The 21015-nt window shown below is 42.4% G+C and overlaps 1 protein-coding gene across 2 annotated transcripts in view; it reads left to right on the top strand.

Moving 5' to 3' along the window:
• LOC120568116 (receptor-type tyrosine-protein phosphatase N2-like) overlaps nt 1-21015 on the top strand; it is a 315377-nt gene that overhangs the window by 18499 nt on the left and 275863 nt on the right. For both annotated transcript variants that reach the window (XM_039815379.1, XM_039815378.1), the window contains exon 2: nt 6884-6934. In XM_039815379.1, the coding sequence (XP_039671313.1) occupies nt 6884-6934 (51 nt within the window). The remainder of the gene's footprint in view (nt 1-6883; nt 6935-21015) is intronic.

Below are 21015 nucleotides of genomic sequence, written 5' to 3'. Positions count from 1 at the left end.
TACCACAAAGAGCAGCTCCCAGAGTGTAGATATGGAGGGTGAGAGGAGAGAGATGAGGGGAGGTAAATCACTGCCACTCTTTGATCTCTGGTAGGGAGAGGCACTCAGCGACAAGCATGTGTTGCCATGGTTACAGCATTCGTTTCAGCTGGTTCTTTGGCTCCTTGCAATGTTACAATCCCTGTCCAGTGTGTGTGTGTGTGTGTGTGTGTGTGTGTGTGTGTGTGTGTGTGTGTGTGTGTGTGTGTGTGTGTGTGTTTACACCCACCCGAGTGCATACATTATAAATCCAAATGATTAATTGATTGTTATTATTATTAGTAGTACATGTTTAGCTGGATCATCTGAACCCCAAGTTGCCCCCAATGGGCAGGCCAGTGCCTTGCATGCGTCTCCACCATTGATGTATGTATGTGTGTGAAGGAGTAAATGAGAGGCAAAACCTTTGTGGGGTCATTGTCTAGATGATTGATACCGTTTTGTTCTGTCTAGTCGTTATGTTCGTTGGAGTCACCCAAGGCCTGTCTGAACAACCCTCGTTGGCATTCATTGTCAAAGGGGAGCGTTTGTTTAGTTTCTGGGGAAGAGACGAAAGGACAGTAGTTAAGAGTACTTCCATTAATATCGGACTACAGAAGAGTTAAGAGTACTTCCATTAATACCTGACTACAGAGTAGTGAAGAGTACTTCCATTAATACCTGATAATGGACACTTGGTTGGGCATTAAAGGTCCCATGGCATGGAAATTTCACTTTATGGTTTTTTTTAACATTAATGTGAGTTTCCCCAGCCTGCCTATGGTCCCCCAGTGGCTAGAAATGGTGATAGGTGTAAACCAAGCCCTGGGTATCCTGCTCTGCCATTGAGAAAATGAAAGCTCAGATGGGCCGATCTGGAATCTTGCTCCTTATGACCTCCCCTTTCTCTGCTTTGCCCGCCCAGATAATTTGGCCCACCCATGAGAGAGAGACACCATGGCTTTCAAACGAGCAAAGTGGCAGTTGGTCAAGGCCACACCCCCACTCTCCACCTTGCCCCCCTTTCTCCTACTCAATAGCTACAGACACAGAAATGGCACATCCTAAAGAAAGCTCATTGTGGGACTGGCTCTAGTGGCTGTAGTTCTGCACCAAGGCTGAATTTCAGGAAAGAGACTTCAGATACAGTATTAGGGGACCACTAAGGTCTATATAAAAGAGACTTCAGATACAGTATTAGGGGACCACTAAGGTCTATATAAAAGATACTTCAGATACAGTATTAGGGGACCACTAGTTCTATATAAAAGATACTTCAGATACAGTATTAGGGGACCACTAAGGTCTATATAAAAGAGACTTCAGATACAGTATTAGGGGACCACTAGTTCTATATAAAAGATACTTCAGATACAGTATTAGGGGACCACTAAGGTCTATATAAAAGAGACTTCAGATACAGTATTAGTATTAGGGCTTCAGGAAATAGGTAGGACCGACTTGCCTCCCTTAGCAAGGGGAGGTATTTATAGTCGGCTCAGCTACTCGCCAGAAAGCTAACGTTATGCTAGCAAGATCCAAAGTCAATCACATTGTGTACAGTTGGCAATCAGTAAAAATAATTTGACAGTATGTTGAACAACAAGACAAGCTAGCTATCAGCCATGTCATTGTCCCCAAAACAATATAACGACTTTTACGAACAATGTTATCCACGATGTGTAACGTTACTGTCGGCCGCAGCCTGAAATAGCGACCTGAACAGTGAACAGGATGTGAGATAACGTTATTCGCTGTGAAACAAAGTCCGTTCAGAGGGGCAGTATAACTTACATCTTACAGCGTGTGTGTTAGCGCCATCCTGTGGTGTTCAGAGTGTAACTTCTTGTGCAACTAATATTTTGTATTCATGTTATATTGTTATGCATTTTATTTATGATGTTTGATTTATTTTTCTGTACAGCACTTTGTTCAACTTTGGTTGTTTTAAAGCGCTTAACAAATAAAGTTGGATTGGATTGGATTCTTACAGCGTGTGTGTTAGCTCCATCCTGTGGTGTTCAGAGTGTAACTTACTTCTTACAGTGTGTATGTTAGGTCCATCCTGTGGTGTTCAGAGTGTAACTTCTTACAGCGTGTGTGTTAGCTCCATCTGTTACCATGGCGGCCGGGCCTGCACCCAAGGGGGTAAGCTTCGCTTCAGAACTCGAACCTCCTATGGCGCCATTTTAATGCTACAAAGCAATCACCTCCCGTTAGCATCCCATTGACTGCCATTCATTTTGACGTCACTTTGACAGCGAATAACTTTACATCTGAAGCGTTTAAAGACTCTATTTGTTGTTTATTTCTAAAGAAACACGACAATGTATAAAAGGCTCCATTACCTTGTATCTCACGTTATGGCTCCGTAGCAGACGCTTTTATAAAAATAGGCTAACAATTGTGTCATAACCACGAGACTTACTGTCGCATAGTAGAGGAATTACCGTATAGTACAGGAGAAGCTCGCAGGCAGTTTGGACTTCCATTAGCTGTTTAAGTTTAATTACTAATGTTAACTAGCATGTTAGTGATCAGTAATTAGCCTGTGCCTATGTTATCTCCTTACATATACCTACGCTCTCCGTCTCTGTAAGATTGGGAATGATTGAGATTTCTCTTGGCACAGCTACCAGAAGACTTCACACTTTCAGACAGGTTGCTCACGTCACATCTACGTCTTCAAGCTCAGTTGGAGGCTGCTCAGTAACGCTCAGCCAGCACCGGAAAAGTGCTTCTAATCTCCGTTCAGAGACACGGGATCTGTTGGTCCATTCTTATATACTGTCTGGTTTTGGCCTATGGTTTTTTTTTTGCCGCCAGGCATCAGGTCACCAACTGGAAGGAGCGTGCATTAACAGCAATGTAGGAGCAATGATTCGCCAAACCTGCTTTTTTCCAGTGTAACAAATTTCTTCTGATTTTATTTTGTAGTAACGAGTAATGAAGACGAGGGGAAATGCAGTGGAGTAAAAGTATACATTTGATTTAGGAAATGTAGTTGCGTAAAAGTAAAAGTTTCCGGAAATTTAAATAATGAAGTAAAGTACAGATACATGAAAATTCTACTTAAATACAGAAACAAAGTATTTGAACTTTGTTACATTAACAACACTGTAAATAACAGATTCACATGTTATTTTTCTTTTAATGTAGGGGCATTAATTTAGGACTGTAAACAATCAGTTTCACCGGAACTTTAGTAGATCCCTTACACTTTTATGGACACCCTGCAGCCAATCAGAATCAAGTATTCACCCAGACCATGGTATAAAGTAGCTTAATACGTTTAGTAGTAGTAGTAGTAGTCGGTTAGTAGATGTAGTAGGAGTTGTGAGCTCGGTTTGTAGAGATGTAGTGGCAGCAGGAGATTAAGATGATATTTAGCTCAGTTAAACTCAGACTTCTACATGTTGTTTTCCCACTGGAGGGATTTTATTGTGTAGCAGCTGCAGGAAGCACTTTAACACAACTGGCTTGCACCTGCCTGTCCCAACTGTTGTCCGTTTCTCTTGTTCTTTTACAGCGCAGTGTCATAAGGTTATTTTTTTATTTTTTATTTTCATGATAGCTAGTACCCAAAGTGGGCACACCAAAGATTTTCCCCAAGAGAGGAAATTATGGGAATTATTTACAAATGTATTATCAATAAATTGATATATTCATGATAAATGGGGTTTATATGCTTCAAACTCCTGCAAAAGGACAAACAACCATCCCACCCGGTCCAGAAATGTCTATTTAACAGTGTATAGAACTTTGTGTTTTTGTATGAGCTAGAGAGCCGCAGACAGACAGAGTGAAGAAGTATACGCTGCCAGATCTCCTGTAATTGGAACAGAATAAAATATGGCTGCCTCCCCTTCTCCCCCAGAGCAGCACTAGAGGAGCCAGCTTGATGCATCCCCCCTCAATCCAGTTTTGAATTACGGTTACTGAGTATTATTCTTTCTGTGACATTGTATGATTTACAAGAATCTTGTGTGATTTTTGACAAACATAAGTTCTGTTATTAAAGCCAGTTTCTTCCAGCTGAGACTGTTGGCAAAGGTCAAGCCCTACCTGCTATGCAAAGACTTTGAAGAGTCATACATGCATTTATTACGACTCTATTAGACTACTGTAACTCTTTGTATGTTGGATTGGACCAGTCATCCCTTCGTCGCTTACAGTTAGTCCAGAACGCAGCAGCTCAACTTTTAACCGGGACTAAAAAACATGACCACATTACACCAGTTTTGGCCTCGCTCCACTGGCGAGGAGACAGATTTTAAATGGGTTGTTGCCTTCTTATTTATCGGAGCTTTTACATGTCCACACACCTGTCAAAGCACTGAGGTCGTCCAATCAGAAGCTCCTCCATGTGCCCAGATTCAGGTTAAAAAACAAAAGTGAGTGAGCCTTTGCAGTGGCTGCTTCAAACCTCTGGAATAGTTTACCTATTCATGTAAGAACAGCTCGGACCGCTGGGACATTCCAGTCCTCCTGAAGACCCATTACTTTGCATTGGCTTTCAATTCAAGTTGAGCTTTGACACCTTGTCCTTTTTTCTACTGTTGGTTATTGTGTATTGTGTATGGTTTGTGTATATTATCATTTTGGGTTTTTTGAGCTTGTTAAGCACTTTGGTTTTTAAACGTGCTATACAAATAAAATTGAACTGAACTGAATTACTCCTGAACATATCATCTGGGTTCCCGTGTTTTGACAGAATTTAGAGTAACTAGAAAGTCAGAGGTTACAATGACGCCACTGACAGGCGACTAAACCAAACGTCCTGTGTCAGAAATAAAATTACAGATAATTCTGGGCAAGGGCATAAATCTGATCTAACAGTAGGGGGGGACAATAAACATAAAATTTCTGAAGAGCAATTTTTGAAGGGGACACAAATAATACAGCCACAATTATACTCGTAGAAGACATGCGTACACAGAGGAAAGCCTTAATACTATCATTAGTGTAGCATGGAGACTGTACCATTATCCTTCTTTTCAGTGTTTCTCGTGATTCAATAAAAAAGCTGACTAAATTGACCGATATATTCTTCTTTAAAATCATGTATTTATTTTTAAGTTGTTTATAATCAAGCCACAAAAATACCTTAAAACATAATTACTTATTTTGAAAAAGTGTCCCCTTATAAAAGAAATACAATACTTTTGTACACTTGTTAATTAGCTGATCATGATGTAAATTTGTGAGCCACTGGTAAAGCTCATCTGCTAACCCTGACAGCCACACACCTCCAAAAATATGAACTAAGCTCAACACACTTACCTGAGACTCTCCACCTGACTGTCCCTGGTCTCCCTGTTCCTCAGTTCTTTCTGTCTTCTTTGCCTGTGACATAGTGACGTTAGTATTTCCATAAGCACCCATTCTTATAACGATGTTACCAAATTGTCTTGATATGAGGACTTATTGTACTTACTCAGCGTTTTGGTGTAGGCTACTGAAAAAGGATCTTATGTCTGTTATTCTTTTCTCTGTCATTTTATCTAGACAACAACACAAATCTTAAGCTAATGCCAGATGTGTGAATATGAGTTAGGTTCATAGATTCACCACGCGGTCATATTATAATTCTAAAATGATCTTGCGTCCTCCACATAAATATTAGGTTATGTCTGGGACAGAGGATATATACTTAACTGATCAGCCACTTAATTTCATATTGAGCAAAAACAACTGTAGATCTCCAAAATTAACTCTAATATATTGTAACGCTACATATAGTTACACATAAGCTAGGTACGTACTATATTACATAGTTTTCTATTTTTATCTCGTTTCTATAACTGTTTTTTTAGTGGTACATCACATACAAATACACATGTTATCTTAGTTATGTTAAGTTAAATGTTAGAGAAGTGAATGTTACAGGCTGTCACGAGCAGACCGGGCGGGCACCCGGCTACTGCCGAGACCGGGAGTAGCCGGATGCCGCAGCCGCAGGCACGTGAACCGTTGACCGAATCTATAGACTCGGTTCGCCAACCAACAACCGTCCGGTTGAACCGACTCGCGTAAAAGAGCCGGTTGTCACATCACTAGTGTAGCGCAGATCCTAAAGCATGCAGTGGACCAAACCACTCTGAGGCAAGGGAGGGGGGACTCAAAATGTTTCTAATGTTTCTTTTTGGGGTTTGTATTGTTTTACTGCTTACACAGATATTTAAGTGTACATCATTATGTTATTTACAATACTCAGCATTGTTTTAATGATATTTGTCGTGACCCCCCCGACCCCCCTGGGATTTACGCCCTTGATTCTGGGTTTGAACATTGTTGGAAACATTTAAGATATAATAGTGTAAGTAGACAACTCAAAAAAATATATAACCTAGGTAAAGTTGTTTTTAGACATTAGAACTTTTAAACCATGAAAAGAAAGCTTATTAACCACACAGCAGCACGCAACTAACATGTCCCAATGGCGTGGGAGACACAATGAATGCAACCTTACTACACCTTTATTTTGTTTAATACATTTAAATTGCAGGTGTTTGCCTTGCATAGCTTCAGGTCCGCCCGAGCACAGATGCTTCTTAATAAGGCCGTTGACTTCTTGTCTTTCGACATTATTGGTTTCCGCAAAGTTTCTCCTTCAAGGTGAGCACAAATGTCCTACGTATCTTCAAAAGGAGAATTGTAGCAGTGCAATGCAGAGCTCTCTTTTCAGCAGCCTTCTCCTTTCATTACGTCACGTGACCCTCGAGGAACGGCAATGTGTCTTGTAGAAACAGTGTTCCAGTAACTTTAATAATCCAAAGAACACACTGTTGGAAAGGTCTGTGTAAACTAGATATTCTGTCAAACTGCTAACCAGTTTGTGGTTTTTGTGCTTCTCTATAAACAGGTTGCCTGTTTGAGAACGGGCTGTGTTCACCATATGAGATCTGCATCAACGGTAAGATGTCCAACACACACACACACACACACACACACACACACACATTTAAAGCTTTATTTGTACAAGTATTCAAATATATTTAACCAGATCAGTTCCAGATCAGAAAAAGATTCATTCATGTTCAGGTGAAAAACACAGACCATTGCTTCTCCTCTGGGATTGTCATGACCTGGCTCACGAGCCATGATAAAACACAAGAGATACACGGTTTACAACCAACAGCCAACTAAAGAGAAATATGGTTCCGGATGTTTGGAGAGAGCCACTAAGTGGGTTGACAGCCAGATCTTAAAGGAGAACTTCGGGCAATTTTAAGTTAATCTTGATCGCTATAAATATGTCAGTACTGTCAATAGCAAAAAAAAAAAAACAGAATCGGTCTTAGCAAACTGGAGTTGCTGCAGCTAATGCCCAGAGCTCCCAGTTAGCTAAAACGGTAGTGAGTAGGAGTATTGGCAGCGGCGGAAAATTGTAGTTAATTACCTATTTTTGAGCGAAAAGTTGAGCACTAAATTAAATGACTGCTGCTGCTGGCTACAATTTAGCAATCAAACACAACAAAGGCTGTCACTTCAATGGCGTTTTGAGCTAACGTTAGCAATCTAACAATCGTAGATAGCTAAAACGTTTTTGAAATGACTGCTAGCTACAAGTTAGCAATCAAACACAACAAAGGCTGTCACTTGAATGGCATTTTGAGCTAACGTTAGCAATCAAACAATCCTAGATAGCTAAAACGTTTTTGAAATGATTACCATCTTCTGTTATTGTATGTAAAGAGAAACGTTTATTATTTTATGGATTTCAAAAATTTCAGTAAGACACGTTATGCAGTAAACCGTTTAAATCTGAGCATGCGCGACTCACATCTGCACTCGACTCCCATCGGGCAGTGACTGGAGCTATGAGTTGAAAACGCATCTTATTGTCACGTAAGAGCCCTGTTCATGTTGCACAAACATTTGAATTGCATTTTGTGTATGTTAAGAGGCACAAAGGCACTCTTTATCTTATGCCCCCAAAACTACCGTTTTAGCTAACTGGGAGCTCTGGGCATTAGCTGCAGCAACTCCAGTTTGCTAAGACCAATTCTGTTCGTTTTTTTTTGCTATCGACAGTACTCACATATTTATAGCGATCAAGATTAACGTAAAAATTGCCCGGAGTTCTCCTTCAAGGGCTCCTGGGAGACTGGCCAGGTGCTCCCAGTTGCACTGATTTGGCACCGCCCGTGGACCTGCAAGGCAGCACAGAAAAAAACACCAAAAGGGACAAAGAACCACAGCAGGCCCTGCCAGTCGGCCTGACAATGCTTGTTCGGTTGTTGGGTCTTTGTAAATTATAGAATGGGGTCTAGACCTAGCCTGTCTTCGCCCTCCTACGTACTTCCATTCAATTTTCATTTTCCTTCAGTACTACGTCTGAGTTTGCGGTATATTCTTGGGTTTTCTCCGGTCAAATCTTTAAAAGGAGTACCACCGCTTTGCATAACAGAGGATTGTGCTCTCACCTAATTACGCACTAGTCGAAACCTGAACCCACCTGCTCTAGGCTTGAAAACAGCGACCAGTCATTAACTTTAAACCAAATTGCCATATATCTCCATAGTAACACGTATAATCTACCAAAACCATCCATCCATCCATCCATCCATCTTCGTCCGCTTATCCGTGGTCGGTTGGGGTGGCAGCAGTTCCAGCAGGGGACCCCAAACTTCCCTTTCCCGAGCCATATTAACCAGCTCTGACTGGGGGATCCCGAGGCGTTCCCAGGCCAGGTTGGAGATATAATCCCTCCACCTAGTCCTGGGTCTTTTCCCGAGGCCTCCTCCCAGCTGGACGTGCCTGGAACACCTCCCTAGGTAGGCGCCCAGGGGGCATCCTTACCAGATGCCCGAACCACCTCAACTGGCTCCTTTCGACGTGAAGGAGTAGCGGCTCTACTCCGAAAACTGACCGGTAGATCGAGAGCTTTGCCTTCTGGCTCAGCTCTCTTTTCGTCACAACGGTGCGATAAAAAGTCTACCAAAACATTCAAACTTTTCAACACAACTTTATATATACTACCAACTGTGCACCTCTGCCCGGCTAATGGCAGGCACACAGCCCATGGCTCACGTTTTTACAAAGAACCAACAAATCGATCTTTCACAGTCCAGTCCTGTCTCTGCTGTGTGTGGCAGACATCTGAAGGTCCAGCACGTTACTACATACAAAGGGAGAGTTTAATTAGTACAACGATCAGCTGAGACAATGAACTCATCTGGCACTGCTCTCCTGCTCTATCCGTACACCTCTCTCCACTGCAGAGAGGTGTAGAATATGAATGCACATGAAATCTGAATTGCTGTTGTCTTACATTCATACTGGCTTCTTTAAAAACAAATGCTGGGTTTAGTAATTACGCCCTCACTACCACATATAAATATGAACCCCCACTCTCTGCCTTACTCTTCCCTTGCGGCCTCTCTGGCATAAAGAGAAAGGAAACCCCTGCTGAGAATCAACCTAGAAGCAAAAAAACCTCAACACATAAAAGTCGTTGACAGAAAATAATCTGCATATATTTTGGAATCCTGGAAACACTTTTAACTACGATCCCATTGTATCAGGCGAATGATAACCGGGTTACTCCCCAGAGCTCATAATCTATCTGTTCTGAGATAACCTTTTTTCATTGGTTTAATGGCTTCACTTATCAACATTTTAGCAGGATTTAAAGCAAAGACAGAGAGACAACAGAGATACTAGAATCTGTTGTATCTCATTAAGCATGTATATGGTCTGGTAGGTGGTGCAGGTGGCCATGCTGTCTGGTTTCTGACCTGCTTCCTGACGTGTGTTTACTTCAGGCAGGGTGGGATTGTTCTGAATTCATTAGCTTGGTCGTTTCCTGTGTGCATGGTGCCCTTTTAAAATGTGCCCCGTAATCTAATTCTGACAGAGGAGGTGGGGATGAAAAAACAAAACGCATGTCTAGTTCTGTGAGATTTTATTTTCAGCCCGAGCTCAGACAGTCTTTGTTGTGACTGCCTCAGGTGACCTTGTTTCGCTTTGATGGAAAAAAAAGGTCTCAGCTGCTTGTATAGTTTGTCTATTGTATTAGATGGCTGCTCAATTTTTTTTTTGCTCTGCTGGTCACACGTATATCTTCTGCCTTGTTATTCAACTGCATATAAGTATTATTTCTTTTTGTGATTCTGAAAATCTTACAAAGAGGATTGCTACAGGAAACAGTTTAGCGGGGGAAGGGACATTGCAATAATTAAATTCAAAATCCCTGCAATCAGGACTAGTATAGTATACCAACCTATTGTCATAAACAGGTTTGGACAATGCAGTACGAAAATGTATGCACACCAATTTGTATGATATCCTACGAAACTTGGCGCAATCCCTATCTATCAACATGTTAATAACGTAGTAATATACGGTATCATAATGATAAGTTAAGCATCACAGCTCTTGACAGTTTTCACCACAGAAACATTAAGTACTGCTACAACACAAAATAAGCAAGGTGACTAGTTGTAAGCTAATTAACGCAGTAACTGTGCATCAAAGATTGTCTTTTAAATGCAATATCTATGGTGTATGTTGTCAGACAATATGAATACCTTTAAAAAAGTGGGTGTGTGTTCCCACCATTGAGAAATGTAAAGCAGGCTGTGAGAAAAGATCAGGACTGAGACTTTTGACATGTGCTTTCTGTAGCAAGCATTAGCAACCGGAAGTTAGAAGACAAAACCGGAACTGGATCAAGCTGAAAAAGGTGGCATGAGGTCAATACTATTCTAACTTGCTTTTACTGGCGTGGTGGGTGTCACCCAAATGTGTCCTCAAATGCTAATCATTATGAACTAGTGGTAAAATGATGTGTCAGTCCCTGGCAGTTCAGCTGCGCTCCCAGCCCAAGTTTCAAAGAACATGAAAAGCTCCCCTTGAGTGAGTGAGGTGAGGTTGCGCTGACAGCTGGATCTCACAGTGGAAAAGCTACGGTGGCTGCACCTCCAGTCATTGTTCTCACCCACTGTGTGTCCGACCTGCTTCAATAGCTGCTGTCCAACTGCCCCTCACACACAATGCTAGTCTGTTGTGTTGGTGATTGGCAGCTCAGACTCTATCAGGACACACAGCAGCTCTGATTGCCTGAGCTGGCTATAATCTGTTGGCAGAAAAAAAACAAAAAACTGAGTAATGTTGGTATTGTTCAGTTTAGGACATTCTCTTTCTCTCTCTGTCTACCTTTTTTTCAACAACAAAGGGAGAGTGTGCCAACTAGACAACTAAATATCTCAATACCCAGAGGATTGCTTTTACCTTGGCATTAGAAGACATTAAAATGCTTTTCACATAGCTTCTCTTGGATGAAAACTACACTTGTGACAACAGTATTTAGAAAAGATGCCTTGCCTGGAGATTTTGGAGAATTAAACAGTGTTAATGTAAAAAAGAGAAAAAAGGTCCAAGGCACTCTTCTTGCAAAAAATTAAAAAAGCCTTTATTTAAATGGCTATTTCATATCGCAAATCCTGGGCAGCAACCCACGTGTATCAGCACATACGGCCTTCTTCACGGTGTATCCCTCAAGACACAGTTTCCCCTTTAGTAGACACCTGCTCATTGTAAACACCTGAGCACACAGCCAGGGATCTCAAAGATGACAAATGCAACATATAACCACTGGATGGCTCTACAAAATATATAGAAGAAAAAATAAAACGAAAAGAAAAAACATTGCTGTGCAAAACAGAGCAAAGACCAAACAAAAATAAATATGACTACATACATTTACAGAATTTTTTGTAAACGCATCTAAGCATAACAGTGAGAACTATAAAAAAGGTAATGAATCTCTTCAATGAGTCCTGGATAAATTGTAGTCTGCATATTACTGTATATACAGTATATAGAAGGTTTCTCTCTGCAATGATAGTTTTAATCGATCACCACCCCAAATTTTCTAATTTATGGCTTCAAGGCCTTCAACCATAAGGCTGTCTGGGTTGGTGAAATGTACTTTAAAAAAATGTTTAGCCCTTGGATAATCCACATTACCTTTACTAATGGCATACTAATGTTCAGAGACTCTGTCTTTCAGGTGTCTCTTTGTCCGGCCTATATAAAAGAAACCACATGTACAAGATAAACGGTACACAACAAACATAGCGTTACAGGTAATAAATGTTTTGATGTCATACACCTTATGAGTTTTAAAGTCACTGAATTGCTTGCACTCCTTTATATTAGCACAATGGTTGCAAGACCACATCTGTAAGTACCTGGTTGATGAAGCCAAGTGTTCCTATTATTAGCAGGTAGATGGCTTGGCACTAATCTGTACCATAATGAAGGGGCCCTGTTGAAACTGATCTTTGGAGAAGCAGGAAAAACTTCCCTAAGAATAGTCATTTGATAAGATTCCAATTTGAGTGTATTATCATTAGGGCTGTCAAAATTAACGCGTTAAATTTTGCGTTAATTTTTAAATATTTAACTCGTTAAAAATTAAAAAATTAACGCAGCTGTGTTTGTTTACTTCATGTGGCGGCTGAGAAACGTAATACGTCTACATAACAGCAGGCGGCGCTACTCTGTATTGTTGCCCAAGTAATGAAAACCGGCAGCTGATTGGACGAACGCGTCACATGGGTTTGTTTTCTCCGGATATTGAGAGCCAGACTGTCATGGCGGCCGTTCAGAATACAATCTCATATTGGACTAAAATAGTTCACTGAAACATGTTTCTGAAAACATTTTAAAAGAAATAGAGAAATAGGCCATGCAGTTGCTGAATCTGTCTTCATTTCAGCTCAACAAAGGTCAGTTTAGAAGATTTTCGTCAGATTTTGAGAGACTAGTCAACTCATTCCGCTCGCCATTTCCGGGTGAGTCCTGACTGCCCTGCCGCCGACTGAACATAGACTCGTTGGAGATGAACTGCGCCTCGCCTGTAAAGTAGACGAGAGCAGGCGACAGCAGCCGGGGGCGGTGACAAAAATCTGCTCTCAAGTCGGACAGTTTCTAGCCGTTTCCAGCAGCCTTCAGCAGGACTAAGCCAAATTGTTGCTGCTGTTGTTCCGAAAGATATTAAACATTCTGAACTTAGCAGAACCTTTCCTTGTTTGTTTTTTTCTTCATATTTGCAAAGTTAAGTGATTTAGCATTTAAATATCCATTATTACAAGCTTCAGTCTCAATTTAAAAAAGCGATTAATCACGATTAATTACAGCAAATTGTGCAATTAATTAGTTAATTTTTTTAATCGATTGACAGCCCTAATTATCATTTGTTTTGGATTTGCTAGAGAGCTGTATCCTGTGATTAAATAAACCTGCCCTTGTCCCAAAGGTTTTCTTATCTTTTTCTTAAAGAGCTCAGATCTAGAGGTAACCTGGGTTACTAAGCATCCTGGACGTTTTTAGTTTAACCTCTATGTACCAGTCAGTCTGAAAAGATTTTGGCCTGCTTTTCAAACTCTTGGTCTGTGTTAATTTTTTTTTTTTTTTTTTTTTTTTTTTTTTTTTTTTTTTTTTTTTTTTTTTTTTTTTTTAATTGATTACACACGTGAATTTGGCCCATCATCATTAGTCATTTAGGTCAACATTGGATCACTTCAGATATTTTTCACTGTACTTCTGTATAGTTTGCTGGCACTAGAATAGTAAATTAGGGGATTAATGTCAATTTTGAGAATACTTTTCACAGTTTTATTTTGTTATAAGTTTGAAATAACCAATGAATTTCGTTCCACTTCATAATTGGGACCCACTTGTTGTTGATTCTTCACAAAAAATTACAGTTTTATATCTTTATGTTTGAGGCCTGAAATGTGGCAAAAGGTCGAAACGTTCAAGGGGGCCGAATACTTTCGCAAGGCACTGTACAGTTGGTCCCGGAAAAGAGTGTTAATGTAACGCTGAATAACATAGAGCCTATAGAGTAACTGCTCCTACACTTGTCTATGTTTGTTAAAAACTCCCACTATGTTACCTTCAGGCTATGCCCAGATCAGTGCGTCACAGTCGGGGCATCCACAAGCTAACAATGGCACCTGGTATGACTAAAAGGGTAGTCCTGTCAGTTAAAGCTATAGTGTGTAGTTTCTGTCTCCCTCATGAGGAATTCTAAGTAACGACAACAAAACGGTCGGCGCGTCCACATGATACAAGCCTTCGGTGATCGCGCACCGCCCCCCCTCCTCCACACAGTTGCTAGTAGCAAAGGAGGACACGGAGGATTAAAAAAACATGATGGACTCTTCAGAAGAGGTCATTATCTTCACTCGAGTTTCTGCGCGGGAAAGTCACCGGACGCCCCAATCTTCTGAACATAGTCCTACTGAGAAATCCAGAGAGAGTTGTGTGGAGCTGATAGTCTTAAATAGCTTTGTAGCAACTCATTTGGTAATGGCTTAAATGTAATGGACGTTCATTAATGTCAGAAAGTTCAGCACTAAAACAGCATTTGTTTTTATTGCAGTGCATTGAAGCCATCTTTCACAGTTGAATTAATTACCTAAGTACATACATTTATTTCTGTTTAAATGTATTCTTGTAGCAAAATAGTAAAGTTCACATGTTATTATTGTACTGGTTGAACCAATGCACATATACTCGTTTAAAGCCCATGCACCTTTTTGCATAAAAATGACACTTTTAAATGTTAGTCTTATGTCTGCATAGAAACTTTAATATAAAAGCAATGATGACAATCTTAATCAAAACCTAGTAATATTTCTAGACACTTGGCTGTGTAGTACATTGGTCAGTTAACAGTTCATATTTACAGTTATTTCTTATGCATGTCAGCACGAACGGAATTATGAATATCCAGCCAAACACATTAGATACAGCATGTGAGCAAATAGGAAATGAGTCCCTACTTCCTTGTCGTTCTGTGCCACCAATATAAAACCGGATAATTCTCTAATAGATTGTGAAACTGATTAAAAAATATATCAAGGCATTCACTGTGAGTGTATTATAGACATATGCTTGAAAAAAAAAGACAGTGAGTGACCAGCAATTATAGAATATTATGATACTTGACCCTATAAGTCATTATAAAAATGCTTTGTAATTTTTTGTGATTATTGTTAGAAAGAATATTGAATGTTTATGAGTGCTTATAACTATACTTATACAGAGCTATAAGCAGAGTATAACACATTATAAATGCGTTATAATCCATTATAGAGAGGCGTCATAGAAAGTGTTACCATAGTTCGTTTTGTAACATTTTTGTTTAAAATATGAAAATTAAATATTTTGAGGTTTTCTTTCTGAACAGCTAATAATCCAGTTGAGACATGTCTTTCATCTCCTGCGTTACCATGGAGCCACTGTTGCCCACCAGGTGTTGATTGGGTCCCCTGGCTTTACTGTCAGAGCTATAGTGGAGCTCATCTTGAAGAAGATTGCTCAGCATGGAAAATCTCATTTCCAGCAGATAATATGGCCTCCAGTTAACTTAGCAATTGAATTGTGAAGTGTTATTATTCCTGTGCTATATATGGGGTGTATAAAACATTATGACCCTCTGATTTGAAGGGTTGACCCCGAACTCTGCACCACTTATGCTATACGAAGCTACTCTTTTAATGTCTGTGTCTCAATCGGTTGCATGTTTTCATAAAAAAGGAGCTTTACACACTGTAGCCAGAGTGGCTGGTCGTTGAGCAAATAAGTTCATGTCAAGCCCTGAATGTACAGTCAGGTCCACAAATATTGGGACATCGACACAATTCTGATCTTTTTGGCTCTATACACCACCACAATGGATTTGAAATGAAATGAACAAGATGTGCTTTAACTGCAGACTTTCAGCTTTAATTTGAGGGTATTTACATCCAAATCAGGTGAACGGTGTAGGAATTACAACAGTTTGTATATGTGCCTCCCACTTTTTAAGGGACCAAAAGTAATGGGACAATTGGCTGCTCAGCTGTTCCATGGCCAGGTGTGTGTTATTCCCTCATTATCCCATTTACAAGGAGCAGATAAAAGGTCTAGAGTTCATTTCAAGTGTGCTATTTGCATTTGGAATCTGTTGCTGTCAACTCTCAATATGAGATCCAAAGGGCTGTCACTATCAGTGAAGCAAGCCATCATTAGGCTGAAAAAACAAAACAAACCCTTCAGAGAGATAGCAAAAACATTAGGTGTGGCTAAATCAACTGTTTGGAACATTCTTAAAAAGAAAGAACGCACCGGTGAGCTCAGCAACACCAAAAGACCCGGAAGACCACGGAAAACAACTGTGGTGGATGACCGAAGAATTCTTTCCCTGGTGAAATAAAAAAACACCCTTCACAACAGTTGGCCACATCAAGAACACTCTCCAGGAGGTAGGTGTATGTGTGTCAAAGTCAACATCAAGAGAAGACTTCACCAGAGTGAATACAGAGGGTTCACCACAAGATGTAAACCATTGGTGAGCCTCAAAAACAGGAAGGCCAGATTAGAGTTTGCCAAACAACATCTAAAAAAGCCTTCACAGTTCTGGAACAACATCCTATGGACAGATGAGACCTAGATCAACTTGTACCAGAGTGATGGGAAGAGAAGAGTATGGAGAAGGAAAGGAACTGCTCATGATCCAAAGCATACCACCTCATCAGTGAAGCATGGTGGTGGTAGTGTCATGGCGTGGGCATGTATGGCTGCCAATGGAACTGGTGCTCTTGTATTTATTGATGATGTGACTGCTGACAAAAGCAGCAGGTTGAATTCTGAAGTGTTTCGGGCAATATTATCTGCTCATATTCAGCCAAATGCTTCAAAACTCACTGGACGGCGCTTCACAGTGCAGATGGACAATGACCCGAAGCATACTGCGAAAGCAACCAAAGAGTTTTTTAAGGGAAAGAAGTGGAATGTTATGCAATGGCTAAGTCAATCACCTGACCTGAATCTGATTGAGCATTCATTTCACTTGCTGAAGACAAAACTGAAGGCAAAAAATGCCCTAAGAACAAGCAGGAACTGAAGACAGTTGCAGTAGAGGCCTGGCAGAGCATCACTAGGGATGAAACCCAGCGTCTGGTGATGTCTATGCATTCCAGACTTCAGGCTGTAATTGACTGCAAAGGATTTGCAACCAAGTATTAAAAAGTGAAAGTTTGATTTATGATTGTTAATCTGTCCCATTACTTTTGGTCCCTTAAAAAGTGGGAGGCACATATACAAACTGTTGTAATTCCTACACCGTTCACCTGATTTGGATGTAAATACCCTCAAATTAAAGCTGAAAGTCTGCAGTTAAAGCACATCTTCATTTCATTTCAAATCCATTGTGGTGGTGTATAGAGCCAAAAAGATTAGAATTGTGTCAATGTCCCAATATTTATGGACCTGACTGTATGTAATGAAATGCATATAAAAACACATTTGTGATTATCAACGAGAGGCAAGACTTGATAATTCTAATTTGACTATGTAAATTCTTAGTCACCCCTACTGATTTGTACTTTGAATCAAAAGACCAGGGGGGACCCTTCACAGAAAGGATTAGAGAACATTTTAATTTAATATCTTGAGTAACATGGATGCTGCAAATCTGCAAATGTGTGAATATGACAGTTTGGTGGTCTGCCATAAACCAATTGACTACTTTTTTTGGACTGCCAGATTGCTTTAAGGGGCGAGACAAGATATGAGACTGTCCTCCCAAGAAGACAATGGCAGTCATGTCAGCAAGTGCCCCATGTGTTTACGTTGAAGTCACAGACAGAGACACACACACACACACACACACACACACACACACACACACACAGATAGACACACATACACACAGACACATACACCCACACACTTCCTCTTGATCAGCTGTGAGGAACAAAAAGCACTTGATGGGAATCTCCATGGCAACAGGCGCGAGAGGAGCAGGGCTTAACTGGCCCGTTGCCATCTGGGCCCGGTTGCATGCCTGTCTCTCCTGAACATTGCAACATTCAACATGTCACAGCATCCCATGGCAAAGGCAACCTGGGCTGAAAATATATTTTCAAAGTCTAAATTTGATGATCAATCTGCACATTTTAGATTTAAATTATGAATCTGTGGCATTGCTCCACTGTTACTACTGTAACTGTTGTACTGTTACTGTTCAACCTTTTACAGCTGTTGAAAGCTTTTTTAAATGGTCTCCTCAAGGTTCTAAAGTTAACATATGAGAGAAATATACACCCAGGTTAACTGGTGATATCACAATTTAACATAGGCAAATGCATGCCTGGAAACCGTAAAGTAGGTTCATCTTTTGCCTCACATACCGAAAACTAACTGATGTACAACAAACAGGCATGACCCCACTTAACACTTTATTCTGTTTTGGGGGTAAAAATGAAACATGTCAGTCATGCGCAAACGTGATCATTTATCTGTTATTGTGGGCCATCTCATACGAAGAATGTGTAGGCCTACCTCAGCACAAACAGTCTCTTTCAACCTGGGCCACAAGTCAACTGATTATAGTTGTGTTTAATTTCATTAGATTAGGAATCCGAAACCGCAACATCTGAATGTTATCAAACTCTCAGTACATCAAAGCTTTGTAATCATATACTATAATGACCATGTTGTGTCGTCAAAGTAGGCCAACAAATTACGTGTGGAATAAATATAAGTCTGTCACGGACGACCAGGAGACAGACTGGAGTAATGAAGCAGATCTTTATTTTACAATGATCCAACAACAAGCAGGAAGCAACAGGCAGGATATCTGGTAGCTGAGTAGGCAGGTTCTGAGCAGCAGCAGACAACAGGATACAACGTACGGGTAAGGCAAACTTGGACAGACTAGGCTTAACGTGAGTGGTCAGAGCGTCGCGTGGAAACGAGACTAGACAAAGAGTGTGTGTTGTTGTGCTGCTTATGTAGGTGGTGGTTGATTAGCTGCAGGTGGTGAACTGAGGATGAGGCTTGATGAGGTGCAGGTGTGTGTAATTAGGACTGAGGGGACTGGGAGCGTCTGATCTGCGTGAGTGACGAGGAGTATGAATCAGTGGGAGGAGTGTGTGCTGGAGAATGAGAGAGAGGAGTGAGTGCTGGTGACGGTGGGACCCTGACAGTACCCCTCTCTCCCACAAGGAGCGACCCACGCCGTAGAAGGCAAAACCAGGGAGGGGGGGTGGGCAGCCAGGAGGCCGGGACAGGAGGGGGACAGGGTGAAGGCGGATGGACTCCAGGCTGTCCCCCAAGACCTGGGCGGAGCTGGCTGGAAGCGTGACCACAGCGGAGCTGGCAGGGGGCGTGGCCACGGCGGAGCTGGCTGGGGGCGTGACCACGGCGGAGCTGGCAGGCCCCCTGGTGGCCCTGGTGGCCCCGGCGGGGCTGATCCCTCTGGAGGCCACGGCGGGGCTGATCCCTCTGGAGGCCACGGCGGGGCTGACTCCTCTGGAGGCCATGGCGGTCCAAGGAACCGTGTCGGCGGGACCTCCACGGTCCCCTTAGGAGGCGTATGCCCCCCCAACATTTTCTTGGGGAGGCTCCCCGGGATGATGTCCAGGACAGGCAATGAGGGCCTTGACCCTGACGGGACCGGCGATGAGGGCTTAAAACTGGGCTGTACTGGCGATAAGAGCCTTGGGCCAGACGGGACCGGCGATAAAGGCTTCGAGCCGGGCTGTACCGGCGATGAGGGCTTCGAGCGTACCGGCAACGAGGGCGTCGAGCCGGACGGGACCGGCGACGAGGGCTTAGGAAGGGTGCTAGCTAGCTGGGGTTCAGGAAGGATGCTAAGTAGTCTGGACTCAGGGGACATGCCAGCTAGGCTAGACTCTGGGGGGGCGCTACACGGCCGGGACTCTAGGAACTCTGGGGGGCCGCTACACGGCCGGGACTCTAGGCAAGACCACTGAGGGCCGCCCACGGCCGGGACTCTAGGAACACTGGGGGCCGCTACACGGCGGGACTCTAGAAAGGCACACTGGGGAGGACTAAGGACTCTGGGACACTAGAGAGCTTCGGGGAACGCTATGAGCATACAGGGGAGAGCTGGAGGAAAAAACACTGCAGCCTAGGGACTCCCCTAGGGACACTAGAGGACTTTAGAGGACACAGAGGAGCTGGGACACAAGAGAGAGAGGACACTAAGGAACACTGGAGTACGTGAGACTAGGAGAGCTGGAGGAACCCTACACTAGGGACATAGAGAGTTGGGGAACAGGGACACTAGGACTCTCAGGGACACTAGAGGACACCACAGAGACTGCCTAGGGCACTAGGGACACAGGAATACTGCAGCTAGGGACAAAGGAAGTAGAGGACTTGGGAGAACATAGACTCAAAGGGACACCAAGAGAGATGTCTCGGGGACCAGGGGACACCAGAGGACTCAAAGGACACTAGAGGAGACTCCAAGGGGACACTAAGAGACTCTCTAGGGACACTAGAGACTAATGTAGGACACTAGAAAGGACTCGAGGAACTAGGGACACTACAGGACTCTGGGACACTAGGGGACTGGGGAAGACACTAATAGAGGACTCTGGGACACTAGGGAACTGAGAGGGGATTTTCTAGAGGACTCGGGGAACCTAGGAATTTGGGGACATAGAACGCTAGGAACTAGAGGCTAGCAGGCTAGGGAGAGAGACACGGACACTGGGGACACTAAGGAGGAGGTAACAGGAGGAGGAGGAGGGAAGAGACTTGGGACACTAGGGACTAGCTAGAGGACTCAGGGACACCAGGGACACTAGGAGACTTCAGGGAACACTAGAGGACACCAGAGGACTCAAGGGGACACCAGAGGACTCGGGAACCTAAAGGACACCTAGAGGACTAGAGGGAACCTAGGGACACTAAGAGGACTCAGGGACACTAGAGGACTCAGGGGACACTAGGGACACTTGAGGAATTCAGGGAACCTAGGGACACTACTTAGAAGGACTCGGGGACACTAAGAGGACTTCAAAGGGACACTAAGAGGACTCGGGGAACTCAGAGGACACTATGAACTCTGGGACACTAGAGGATCTGGGGAACTACCAGAGGACTCTGGGAACACTAGAGGGACACAAGGGGAACCTAGGGACACTTAGCTAATGCAAGCTAGTGGCATGAAGAGCT

This window comes from Perca fluviatilis, chromosome 11, assembly GCF_010015445.1.
Source record: "Perca fluviatilis chromosome 11, GENO_Pfluv_1.0, whole genome shotgun sequence".
NCBI classification, from domain to species: domain Eukaryota; kingdom Metazoa; phylum Chordata; class Actinopteri; order Perciformes; family Percidae; genus Perca; species Perca fluviatilis.
The sequence above is the reverse complement of the archived record's forward strand: the minus strand, read 5'-3'. Positions and strand labels throughout refer to the sequence as shown.